The sequence below is a fragment of the Pleurodeles waltl genome, chromosome 5 (assembly GCF_031143425.1).
Source record: "Pleurodeles waltl isolate 20211129_DDA chromosome 5, aPleWal1.hap1.20221129, whole genome shotgun sequence".
Classification (NCBI taxonomy): Eukaryota; Metazoa; Chordata; class Amphibia; order Caudata; family Salamandridae; genus Pleurodeles; species Pleurodeles waltl.
The window spans coordinates 1,347,753,183-1,347,766,425 of NC_090444.1; the positions used below are offsets into that span (position 1 = coordinate 1,347,753,183).

General features: G+C 42.6%; 1 protein-coding gene across 1 annotated transcript in view; it reads left to right on the plus strand.

The window, feature by feature from the left end:
• ME1 (malic enzyme 1) overlaps positions 1 to 13,243 on the plus strand; it is a 1,525,515-nt gene that overhangs the window by 1,437,298 nt on the left and 74,974 nt on the right. Inside the window, exon 11 of the mRNA XM_069235609.1 lies at positions 12,352 to 12,494. Within this exon, the coding sequence (XP_069091710.1) occupies positions 12,352 to 12,494 (143 nt within the window). The remainder of the gene's footprint in view (positions 1 to 12,351; positions 12,495 to 13,243) is intronic.

The following is a 13,243-nucleotide window of genomic DNA, read 5'->3' on the forward strand; positions in this document are numbered from 1 at the left end:
GTGCCTTAAAAAAGGACACCCACGGATGGGGGGGACCCATCCCAGGTAAGTACAGGTAAGTTGAGGTAAGTATGTTTTTTAAAAAAATTGTGGCATGGGGGGGCTAACTTGGGCCCCCCTACATGCCACCGTTCCTAATGGCCATGCCCAGGGGACTGAAGTCCCCTGGGCATGGCCATTGGGCAGGGGGGCATGACTCCTGTCTTTGCTCAAAAAATGACACAAGTCCGGTTAGAGCCATGATTTTTTACTGTAACCTGACTTGCAACATTTTTTGACGCACAACCCCCATTTTCCCCTATGCAGGCGCTGCCTGGTTAGAGTAATTTTATTTTTTACTCTGACCAGCCGTAGCGCTGGTCAATCCATAAATAAGGCGCCAGCCTGGTGCGTTGGAATGGCATTAGCCGGCGGTAAAAAAATTTAAGCAAACCAGCGCCGGCACTGGTTTGCGTCAAAAAGTATAAATATGGGCCTAAATGTGCACACTCTTCTATAAAGCAGCGATCAACAGTGTCCATAGGAGAGTCTATATAAATGCTGAAATCTTCAAAATTAATAGGTTCATTTATTTATTGTTTATACTCAGTTTATAAAATGATTTAAAGAATTCACATAAGTTATCACATAATTAACTACATGTACTCAATCATTTCTGTTTTCGAAAATTGGCTACAACAGTCCTAATTGTGAGCAATATATATGTATATTTAGGCCCATATTTATACTTTTTGACGCAAAACTGCGCCAACGCAGTTTTGCATCAAAAAAATTAGCGCAGGCTAACGCCATTCTGAAGCGCTATGTGGGCGCCGTATTTATTGAATGACGTTAGCCGGCGTTAGCCGCCGGCGCTGTCTAGTGTGCGTTCAAAAAAACGACGTACACCAGGCAGCGCCGGCGTAGGGGGAAAATGGCATATGGGCGTCCAGAAATGGTGCAAGTCAGGCTGAGGCAAAAAAAATCGCCTCAACACGATTTGCGCCATTTTTTTACGACGCCCATCCCCCATTGAAATGACTCCTGTCTTAGCAAAGACAGGAGTCATGCCCCCTTGCCCAATGGCCATGCCCAGGGGACTTCTGTCCCCTGGGCATGGTCATTGGGCATAGTGGCATGTAGGGGGGCACAAATCAGGCCCCCCTATGCCACAATTTTTTTTTAAAAAAAATACCTACCTGGACTTACCTTAATGTCCCTGGGGTGGGTCCCTCCAGCCTTGGATGTCCTCCTGGGGTGGGCAAGGGTGGCAGGGGGTGTCCCTGGGGGCAGGGGAGGGCACCTCTGGGCTCATTCTGAGCCCACAGGTCCCTTAACGCCTGCCCTGACCCAGGCGCTAAAATCCGGCGCTAATGCAGGTTTTTTAGACCCGCCCACTCCCGGGTGTCATTTTTGCCCGGGAGTATAAATCCGACGCAATAGCATCGGAGTCATTTTTTAAGACGGGAACGCCTACCTTGCATATCATTAACGCAAGGAAGGTGTTCACGCAAAAAAATGACGCTAACTCCATGAACTTTGGCGCTAGACGCGTCTAACGCCAAAGTATAAATATGGAGTTAGTTTTACGTCAAATTTGCTTTGAAAAAAACGACGCAAATTCGGCGCAAACGGAGTATAAATATGCCCCTTAATTCCTAATCAAGCAAATAAGGGTACCGTAACATACTATCAGGACTCAGTTCAAATACAATAAGGTAGAACTCTGTATTCTACCAACGCCATCTCCTCCTGATACAGCTGTTCTTTCTTCTCAATTTGACAGCATCCACCACTTATTTCCAACAAAGTTGGACAAAACCCAAAAGGTCGAGCTATCCGCTTTGCCAATGCTTGTTTGCATTTCCATGTGAATGCTTCTACCATGATGAATGCACCTGCATGTCCATCAATTTTGGAATTGGGTTCCTAGTAAATATAACCCATTCAGAGGGCAGCCTGCGTCATGACGATAATCAAAAGCACACATCACAATGAATGAGGGTGCATGGGTCGTGAGCACACAGGGTAGAGAGCAAGAAAACACATGTACTCTCATTAGATGCTGAAAGTTAAATAAAAAAGCTAAAGAGGAAGGTCTAAAAAACAAAGCGTTCCCAATCTGAACAGCATGCATGTTCTCCTTAGGCAAGAACAGCTCTATAGGCTGCCATCACTGGGTAATTAAAATCCTTTGCATCAAGTTTTCTCTAGCAAGGAAGTTATACAGTATTTGCAACCATGGCAATGGCAGCAATCTTGTGAACAGTGAGAGCTTAAACCGGTCTACCATCAAAAAAAAGATTGCACGTAGGCCCAGAGAATCCAATACATCGTATAAGCCCTCCTTCTGCATTTTTCCTAGTATTGTCTCTGATTACTTCGTAAGTGACGGTAAAGCATCAAGCAGGCAACACCCAATTCTGATTTAAGTGATTATTCAAGGAAAATGACTTCATAAGGTATGATTTTCTCAGTCCTAAAATGTAACCATGTACTGCTGGAAACTGAAGCTATCGTGAAACTCTGGCTATACATAACCGATGACATAAAACAGTTGTATGTGCTGTATCAATGACTCTTACTGTGTAAACAAGTAGTGGGAGGTATTTTGCAAAGCAGGGATAACAATAGGCCCTGGTTAAAGTCCTAGGGAGATGCTCAGAATTCACATCTCCCCATCTAAATGATATTGCTACTTACTTTTTTTATGGCTAAACAGATAACTGCCTACACAGGTACCAAATTGCCCCTTACTCAGCCAATTTAAAGGGGCCCCACTGTAGCTTGATGAATCTCCACGCCTTACCATTGTTAACCTGCCTGGCACGTAGTGGCGTAAACATCAGCAGGATTCAGAGATGCTCTACTCTCTCTTTAGTCTCTGCTCAACTGGGATGACACATCCCTATATTTGAGAATGTTCCACCTTTAACAAGTTTCATGTGCACCAAGAAATCCCCTGGCTGTACATTCCCTTTTGGTAACCCGACCCCAGCACCCACAACCCACATACACATCAACCTGTCTTTTCTCATTCTCAGAGGTTAGAAGCCTCACTACAACATTACATATCTACTCTTGCCTGCTGCTATCTGGTTTGGCTAGCCTAATGGACCAGTGGATAGCCTTATGTTTAAAGCTGTAGATTTGGTTCCCATTGCTTTACAGAGATACCTGCTTACTTACCTTTCCACTATCCTTCACAATTACTTAGAAAAAGTCCTACAACCTTGAGTATATACCATCTACCTTCGATCCTCCTCTCCGAACAATTTTAAGTCTGACAGGAAATACATGATTCCTGTCAAGACCTCGCTCTATCCTTAGGATGAGTGCATCTTTCATTGCTGAACCTTTCTATTGTTCGCCTTCCCCTTACCATAGTCTCACTGGAGTTAGTAGCTTCAAGAGTATCACACAACCTATCAACCTGATAAAGGTGCCACCATTTAAGTGCAGCCTCACACAAATACGATCTCTGACTAACCCCTCTATCTATTTCTACACATAGGTGGCTCATCTTCCAAGCTACCTTAACCCCCTCAAGTTGAATGTTAATGGGGTGTAACATTTTATCCAAAAGAAGAAAATCATGTCATATCATATGGTAGTGATTGCCCTGTCTTATAACTACAAACCCTGTGGAAAGTCTCCCTTAGTGGCATAATGGTAGGAGAAACGCCCCTCCAAAAAGAAGTAGAAAGAAAAACAAGCTTATTTAGAAATCATGCTTAGGAACTTGACTACTCAATATACGAACTTTCCCTCTGAACAATTGTGCCTTGAACTAATGCAAGGAAAATACACTCAATGTGTTTTCTGACTCTAAATCTGAATATGCACTGTCCAAGTTCAAATGGCACCATTAAGAACAAGGGGGAAAGCCGGTCAGTTTTTGGCTGCTTAACTCAAAGCAAGCATTTGCAATGCAATCAGTCTCGCATTTGCGAGAGTTAGAGCTATTGGAGTTGTAAATGACAATGTCACTTTAAGGTCACTTTAAGAATCCTGTCCACACCCTAAACGTCCAAACACCCTTCACAGCATAGGATTTTCACAATGAAACAGCCCCCGTGCACTAATGTGCACAGTTCATTGCTGGAGATGTTTGCCAAAAGACTGCTATATTAGTTTCTCTGTGAAGAAACACTGTGCTTAGATATATATGGATTACTGTGTTCTTGCTCTCTTCAACAATTAAGTCTTTCTGTAGAAAATAAATAAATAAATGCAAATTTCTGTACAGTGCTCTGATGCCCATGAGGCCTGGTGCATGCTGTGGAAACCCAATAAAATACTTTTAAAAAAAGAAAAACATAATCACGTGTCACCGACATTCGCTGTAACTTAAGCGCACCCTCGGCTTGTGAAGGTGAATCCTGCAAATATGTAGGAATTCTGTTTAATAACACACTTGACTATATTATCACAGGTACTCTAGGTATTTTAGTTGCAACAACTGCCAATGACTGCACCCACATTCCTGCCTCCAGCTCTCATTCCCTGGGCAGGTAGGGCACTGGATTGTCAACAAGAAAGTAGTGCCCCACTACTCTTACCTGTTTGGTTTGCTCCCATTACCTAGTAAAATACTTCAAAGCATAGAGAGGACTATCTCACTTCACCTCAAATGATTTCTCAATGGACAAACTGCCTGCATGAATTATTTCCTTTAACAATGTCCTCTTTGCTAGTCCCTTATTTCAGGCACTTTAATGTACATGGCTTTAGCTAACAAACTGCAGTTAGTAATGTTCTGGACTCGTTACTTGTAGTCAACATTCTTCAAGTTCTTCTCTAGAAGCAAGAACCTAGAACTTTTTATAGACATATCTTAGCTGCCCTTTGTGAAGATGAAGGTATTTATACTCATTTAGTCCCCCTAGAAGTTTTGCTTTTGGACCACCCAGTTTTGGATCGCTTCTCTGAGTGAGTGTCTCTAACTTAGCCTCACTCACTTTAAACTCTGATAAAATGCGTTCAGTGCTGCAAGTGACCACTTTTTAACATAAGGTCCGCTTATGCACAGCTGGGTAAAGAGGCTCTGGGCCGGTTATATGTAATCACATACACACATACATATGTACATGTGTCCGTCTCAGTGTGTGGGTCGACTGTCTAGCTCAGCCTGATATTTGTGCACATATAGGCCCTGATTGATACTTTTTTGGCGCCTCATTACTGTCACTTATTGATGCAAAAGTGGCGCAAACGTACAAAATGCAATTGTTATTTTGTAAGTTTGCGCCGCTTTTGCGTCAGAAAATGACGGTAATGCGATGCAAAAAAAGTATAAATCAGGGCCATAGTCTGTCATTGTTGTGACCTTTAATAAATTGGGTATGGCCTGCATATCCCTTATATTTTAGCTGTGCATTCAAAAAAGAAATATTCCAATTTTTTTTTTTTACTATAGTGCGAGTCTGTATGTGTCACTGTGAGTCTGTAGTCCTTTACAGTGTTTGCACTGCAGACTAAAGGGGCACTAAAACAAAAGGCTTACATTGGCACAACTTAAGAAGTGTTATGTGTGTTTCCCTAGGTAAACAAAGGTCCTGAGTGCAAATATGGTATGAATATAGCCATATGCGTACTTCTTCCAGTACCTTTGGCTTTGGTCCTATTTCTCTGAGTCAATGTTTAATTGATTTGGGCTCTGAAAGACCCTGGTGAGCAAGTTAATTACTCTGCCATGCCCCAGACAATAATCCCATCAGGGTGGGGAGCAGTAAGCATGTTCCTTGGAGAGGAAGGGGGTCAGAAAAGAATCGACAGTGCCTGACAAGCCTGGGCATGACCTTACCAGAAAAACAATAACCAGGCCTCTGTCTCCATTCCCTCCAAGAGGGCCCTTTAAAGATTTGGTGGTAAGAACCGAACTTGGCAGTTATCTTTGGCATCAGAATTAAAGCTCTCAGAGAACTGTGATCATTGACTGCTTGAAGTCGCTATGTTGGAAATTTCCAAGATGCTGTGCAGGAGGAATGGGACCAGGGTGGACTTATGATGTGTCTGCTGTGGCTTGCCATGGGTGTTCAATTTTTAGAAATGTCCACTTCTATTTAAATGTTCTTGCACATGAGAGAGGCTAAGAGAAGCAATGGAATATGCAAATGTCAAAGATGGATTGACCTCTTCTAGATGAACTCCTATCTGGAGTGCTGGGGGACTCTGGACGTGTACTGACCTAGAATCTGTGGGTCTCTGTGTTTCCAGGGCCAGTGACACTGGCTTCATCACTTTCTCTAGAGGCAAGTAGAGGAGTGGAATTGCTGAGAACTCTGGAGGAGGGGTGCTCCTGGAATATTTGTGGACTGTTCCTGTGGGGAATGACCCCCAAAAGAGGGATCCCCTGACTCCTGTTGGGGGACCTGCAGTAGATTAGGAGGCCGTGGGGAGTACAGGCACAGAGAGTAACCTACCTTGAGAGCCATGTGCACTGCTGAAAATGACCCAGATCCAAAAAGAAGTACCAGGAGACTAGATGGAAGAGTTGGTCCTAGGGGCTGCCAAGAAGCCATAAAGAGCTGACTGTGAGGAGGTAAAGGGCAGTAGGGCAGACCTGGGGGCGTGTATGGTTTTTTCCACCCCAGGGAGGAGCAGGGTCTTGGCGGAAAATGGCGCTTGGCAGAATGGTGTCACGAGCAATCTATACTGCTGTTTTCCACACGGTGGGCCAGCACTCTCTTGAATGAAAAGTTCTCTGGGATGGCCAGAGCCACAGGAATGTTACTGGGTGCGTCTTCTGCTCCCATGTCCAAGCGTAGCACTGAGCACCTGACACAAAGGTTGACCTGGGCAGGAACAGAAAGAGGCAGCTGGCTCCTACTCCAGCACCTGGGTGTGTGCAGGGAGCTGGTGGGACAGCGATGGCTACGGGGCTCCCTTACAGTCACCAATGAAAGTCTAGTGGGTGTCCACTTGGCACAAGGTACCTAGAAAAAACAAAAAGATACACACATGCCTGAAAACACAATTTAAAAAACTGGGAAAAACAAAAAAGTAAAAGATTGGCCACATCAAAGGGGGCATTGGGCCAGCTTAACTGATCCGAAGGAATAACACCATAAACTCTGTGAGAGCTTCAGAATATTGCATAATTGATTTATTGGTGGCCTGCGAAGGCAGAGGCCCCACCAGGAAAGTATTGATTGGCTCTGGAAGGCAGAAGAGAGGGCATCAGCTGCCACAGACATCATACTTTAAAACTTGGAAAGTCACCCTAGTTCTGCAATGTCCACAAGAGTGATCTGGCGAGAAGCTGAAGATCTGGAGGTGGGACTTTTATTATTATGGTTTTGGGGGACAGGAATCTTTGTTTCTAGGTTCTGTGCCTGCCTTGCAGCAAGTGTAAAGGTTGAAGAAAGTTACATACACTATACATTATACTGTAGTGTATTGAAATAATAGTTTTAACAGTGACGTGTTGCACCAGTTGTTGAATGTTAATGAAAGATGGTTTCATTCTGAATGTTTGAATATTTTTGTACTGTGTTTTGACCTTAAAAATTTGCCTTTAACTATTGTGGTGATATCCTGACAAAGCCAATTGGTCTGGATGGTATTAATCGCACCACTGTGTTGTGTTAAGCACATGGGGATATTTTAGTTTTAGGGTTCAGGGCTTGGTGGTATGAAGACCATTTGAGGCGCATCCAGGGAAACTGGTACAGGGTACATCTAGGGAACCTGTCTTTAGTGTGCACCAACTACTGATTGTGAGAGGCTTTACAAGCCATCATCATAGGCCATTTCACTGGCCAATTGTATATGTATTTGTCAATTTGTGTGTATTTAGTAGTGTATGTAATAATGTACTTTTTCTGTTTATAAGAAAAGGCACTGACTGGACACCAATTTCTTAAGTGTTGTGTTGTTTGTTATATTGCTGAGCACTGAGTCGCAAGCCTACAGCACCTCCACTGAGTAAGCTATGGAGTACTGTCCCTACATTGGGAGTCACGTGCTAAAAAAAGGTAATTAGGCACCAGAGTGCAGAGACCCAGAGTCCAGACACCCAGGAATCAGCAGCAAAACCCCAGTTGTCACTCCTGGGGCGTGGTACAACATGTAGGCCTTTGGACTCTCTTACCCAGGTTTCTGACACCATTGTTGTGCGATTACCCTTGTATTTCCTCTTTGTTACTGTGTTATTTTCTTCATTTGTTTTTGATGTGCAAACTATTCAATGAGTTTCTTCCATTTTTTGAGATCCTCTCCTGACTCATATCCCTTCTTGCATATAACTCAGAGGCAAGAATATGTTCCGTCTGTATCCTATGCGTGGCCCCTACTTATTTACCCTGTTGGGAACCTTACTCTGTGTACCAACCTAGCTCATTTTATTTCTTATCTTCCCATATTGATAGACTGCTCCTCTTAGACCTCAGGTTATGGGGTATTACTGCATACACAGAGGAGTAGATTATTATGTATACCTACCACTGATGGCCTGTGGATGTAATTACATGTACTGCTTATGGTCTGTATGCAGTCCCCCATACACACCTTTGCACTCCGGTGGTTGTTCATAGAAGTCATGATTAAAGAACGGCTACAGTTTTTTTTTTACAAAAAGTTGGCTCTTCTTCTGGCATGCCTGACAATTGCTATACTGTGTATTTTTGGTGTCCAATGGATGTGCAGTGCCTAAAATCAAACCTTCCATTTGGTCAATATAGTATCAATTGTCATTTTTTAACTGGTTACAGCATAATATCTTTCCAGTCTGTTAGGTCAAAGTCAGTGGCATCAGATTTGGTAAAACTATCTACTTTGATTACCTTTCAATTGAAATCACAGAAACTGCACCCTCAAATTTCTTTCTATACCTCTCATATTTGTTTTTATTAGAAGAGGTTTGTTCCTGAAATTTTGATTTGGTAAAGAATTGTGGTGAGTCCAGTCTAGAGTAAGTAAGGGATTTGTACTCATGCTCACTGGGAAAAATTATGGCTCTGCCACCGGTGATTACAGAATATGTACAATTGTGGATCATCTAATTCATTCATTGATTTTTTGATCTTGCACACTTTAGGGCTAGGTCAGTGACCACCTAAAGTAGAAGGGTGGAGAAATTCCACTTCAACTATGAATTCCTATTTTGGTAGGTTCATGATGTCATCAGGGGAGATAGCAGTTGAAGAATGGTATTACAAGAAAAAACAAAGTTGTGCCCATATTGGATTGAGAATGCTTCTTTGGATCACGAGGGTTCCCGGTGTAGATCATGATACTGTTTTCTCTACTGGAATTGTTTTCCCATGTCACTAATGTGATTCTTTTCATGCAGAATCATTGATATCTGTAACACTACTGAAACTCATTTAACTGTGGAATTGTACCTCCAGGCTCCTGGCCGCCTACACAATTGGTTCTGTGATTTTCTTTAAAAAGAAAAAATGTCCTTTACAGTTTTGCCCCATTGTTTTTCTTTAGTGCTTCTTCTTAGCAGGAGGTATGCCATGTAGTAGTTAAGGCTATGACAGTTTGCTGCTCTGTTTAGCCCAGGAACGTCCTGAAACTGAACCTGACTAAAGCAGACGCTTCGACATTGATCTTGCTTAACAGGGGACCCTTCTGAGGACTGCTCTATAGCTTAGATTCTACCATCAGGAAATGGATAAATGGGTTTAAATGACCTTAGGTCCAAAATACAGCAGTCCGACATGGTGGGGGTGTTGCAAGAATAGCAGCATTGGTTTAAGGTGGATTCAGGTGAACAGGAATGTGGACAGTAAAGGGACAGAGGATAAGACTTCATTGCAGAGTGACAGGAATAATTTGTTGGAAAAGTATGATGCACATTACCGGAATGCTCTTCCTCAGCACAGAGTACGCAGGTCAATCAATCAATCAACCAATGCATTTGTACAGCGCGCTACTCACCCGTGAGGGTCTCAAGGCGCTTGAGGAGGGGGGGGAGCTGCTTCTGCTCGAACAGCCAGGTCTTGAGGAGTCTCCTGAAGGTCAGTAGGTCCTTGGTCTGCCGTAGGTGGATGGGGAGGGTGTTCCAGGTCTTGGCCGAAAGGTAGGAGAAGGATCTGCCGCTGGTTATTGTCCTGTGGATGCGTGGGACGGTGGCGAGGGCGAGGTCGGCGGAGCGGAGTTGCCGGTTCGGGTAGTAGAAGGTGAGACAATCGTTAAGGTATGCTGGTCCAGCATTGTGGTTTGCTTTGTGGCGTGGGTTAAGAGTTTGAAAGTGATCCTTTTGTTGATGGGAAGCCGTTGTAGGTCTCGCAGGTGGGTTGTGATGTGGCGGGGGATGTTGAGGATGAGGCGTTCGGAGGCATTCTGTATCCATTGCAGTCTTTTCTGGAGAGCTGCCGTGGTTCCTGCATAGAGAGCGTTGCGGTAGTCCAGTCTGCTGCTGACGAGGGCCTGGGTAACCATCCTTCTGGTTTCGGTGGGGATCCACCTGTAGTCAAGAGCTCCACCGAGATCGATCTCCAGAATAGGATGGCCCATCTGCCCCCTCAGCTTGGTTGAAGAGTAGCAGAGGTACCAAATAAAACATCACAAGACAGGAGTCACAAATTAGCCCTTAAGTGGCCATGTTTTATGGCTCACTTGACATTGAAAAACTATGAATGATAAACGTAAACACGGAAAAAAAGATATATCAGTGGTATTAGTGGGCTCAATTTTTTTGCGCACGACCAATTTAGCCAGTCATGGACCCCTCCAATTTTAGAGTAAAACATATTTGATATGAGAGTAGCAATAATTTTAGTATGCTTACTGTATATGAAGATTAACGCATTTTTGTAAAACCTCCATGTCAGAAAAGATGGTTGAATCAGAGGTAGAAATCACTTTGATGCATGAATTTTCAGCATTATTCTTTTTTTTTCTTCTACATCTCTTTAGACTATTTTTCATCAGGCCACTCTACGTTTTCCTAGCTCTTGTTTGCCATGCCTCACATTATTAGCATGGACAAGAAAAATGTGTAACAGTAGCCCTGTGGTCTATAGGGTGAGATGACAGTCACTGTGACCTGGAGGCCCCTTTGGCAGTTGGACTGCTAGATCAGAGTTCTATAATGACAGAGGTATGCTGCGCCGTTGTAAATTATGCTTCTAAAGAGAGCTGGAAAAATGCAAGTTCGGGAAGGCAGGAACATCTACGGTTCTGCTCTACCAAATTCTAAACAATCATTTGCAATGCAATGGGTCTTGCGTTTGCTCCACTTAAAGCTATTAGCGTTGTAAATTCGTAACTGGACTTTTCTTGCCACATAAATTGATAATGAAAAGTAAAACAGTTGACATAAGCAAGTCAGTTCAAAGTGCCACGGCCGCCACGAGCCGCGTGAATGTCTAGAAAGGATTGAAGCTGGGATGAAAGGCAAACCGTAACCCGAAGATGGGCCATCACACCCTGTAACAGGAGGAAGTGTGATGGAGTGGCACAGCTAACAAAAATGTTCAGTTACTGAAATCGCCTGGGAGGGAACTCAGCACACAAAGCCGGGACATTTCACAAAATGCACCAATAAAAATGAAGCATTTAAAACAATCACAACAATCAATGAATAGCAAGAGTGGACATGGTTAAAAACCTACAGAGAGATTACAATTGGCCAAAGCCTTGGCTTCTCACTCTAAAAAGGCCTTGTTTGTTTTCCCTCTTCTAGATGGATAGTGTGTCTATATTGTGTTCTATTTTTTTTGTAGAGACCCAAAGATGCAAAGTCTTACATTCTCCAACTTATATTTGCTTAACTTGTTTGTTATTTGATAGAATATTGAACTCTTCTCCTACCAAATATTTCAATGTTGATTCGGTTTGCCGAATATCACACAGTAACTGATTGAAGACTAGTATGGAAATAGTTGGTGTCATATGCTCATAGTACAACATCAGATGCTGAAAAGTAGCTAGTGAAGAAGATTTAATGAATGTTCGCTGAGACAAGGGATTCAAATTGGAAACATATTTAAGCGTCTTCAGCTTATTTATTTCATAAAATAATTAAATATAATAGTTTACCTTTCTGTGTTCTGGAGTGTTATATCTCAGTATGGTAAACATTTTGCCTTCATGTGTAAAACGCATGTATCTTGCATTTTCACTGCAGTAGTACCTAAAAGTATTTGTTGATTTCCCAGGAGATGAGAAATGTTCCAGAAACTTTAAAATGTGGTTACTGAGTGTTTATTTGTTCCTATCCCGAAATAACCTTTATCTTTCCCAATGTTTCATCTCGATCAAAGCCATATGTCGCTGCCCCTTCATTTTTAACAAAAGCTTGGTGGTAAAAGGCATATAGAGATTTTTCTATTTTTTGATGGCCACATCGGCTGCATAAGCTTAATTCGAACATGTTGTTATTATTCTAATATCGTATATATATATATGTTTTAGGTGTTGCCGCAATTGCTGGTGCATTTACTACAAAAGTTATCAAAGATATGGCTTCCTTCAACGAACGACCTATCATTTTTGCTCTCAGCAATCCAACTAGCAAAGCCGAGTGCACTGCTGAGCAGTGCTACACTCTCACCGAGGTAAGAGGAAGACATTCTGCATTGTTTTAAAAGGTTGAAAAGATCAACTTGCACTAATACAAGATATTCCAGCTACTGTTTAATTCTAATGTATTGTTTAATATTATAAGGCGTTTATCCACATCCTTGAAGCAAGACCAAATGTGAGGTTGCAGCAGTGCTTAATTTGTAAATAAAAAACGTGCTGGTGCCCAAAGCTCTCCTTTGAAACACCCGCCTGCTGCAATTGAATGCATGAGAAAGCGTAATCCTAAAGCCATCTCGGGCCTCTTTAATCAATTTACAGCCACTCCCTGCCCCTTCAGCTCACTCTTACCGCTTTCTGCTTTCTCTTTTTGTGAAGCTTTTCCATTCTTCTCTTCCTTGTCTTTCCCATATGTGTCTTTTGCTCGCAGTAAATGTTTGAGGCAGAAAAATAAGTGCCAGCCCTCAAAAACAAGTGCAGGTGCCCCACACCGGAAACCAACGGCTCAAATTAAGCACTGGATTTGAGGTTTTTTCTGAACAAATTATAAATTAGTTCTTAGCCTCCTTAAATCTACAGGATAGGTTGTGAATGGTTAGTTATAGCTGAGCGAACATAAACCTAATGATATATAAACCTAAATATTTAACAGTCATGGTATGAACGTACAATGCACACCACAAATTCAGACATCCACCATAGTTTTCCCTTGGCAGCCAACCTTTATTTTTCAAATTTATTTCCTCCATAGAAGGGGTGTACTAAGCCTTTCCGGAGATGAGTT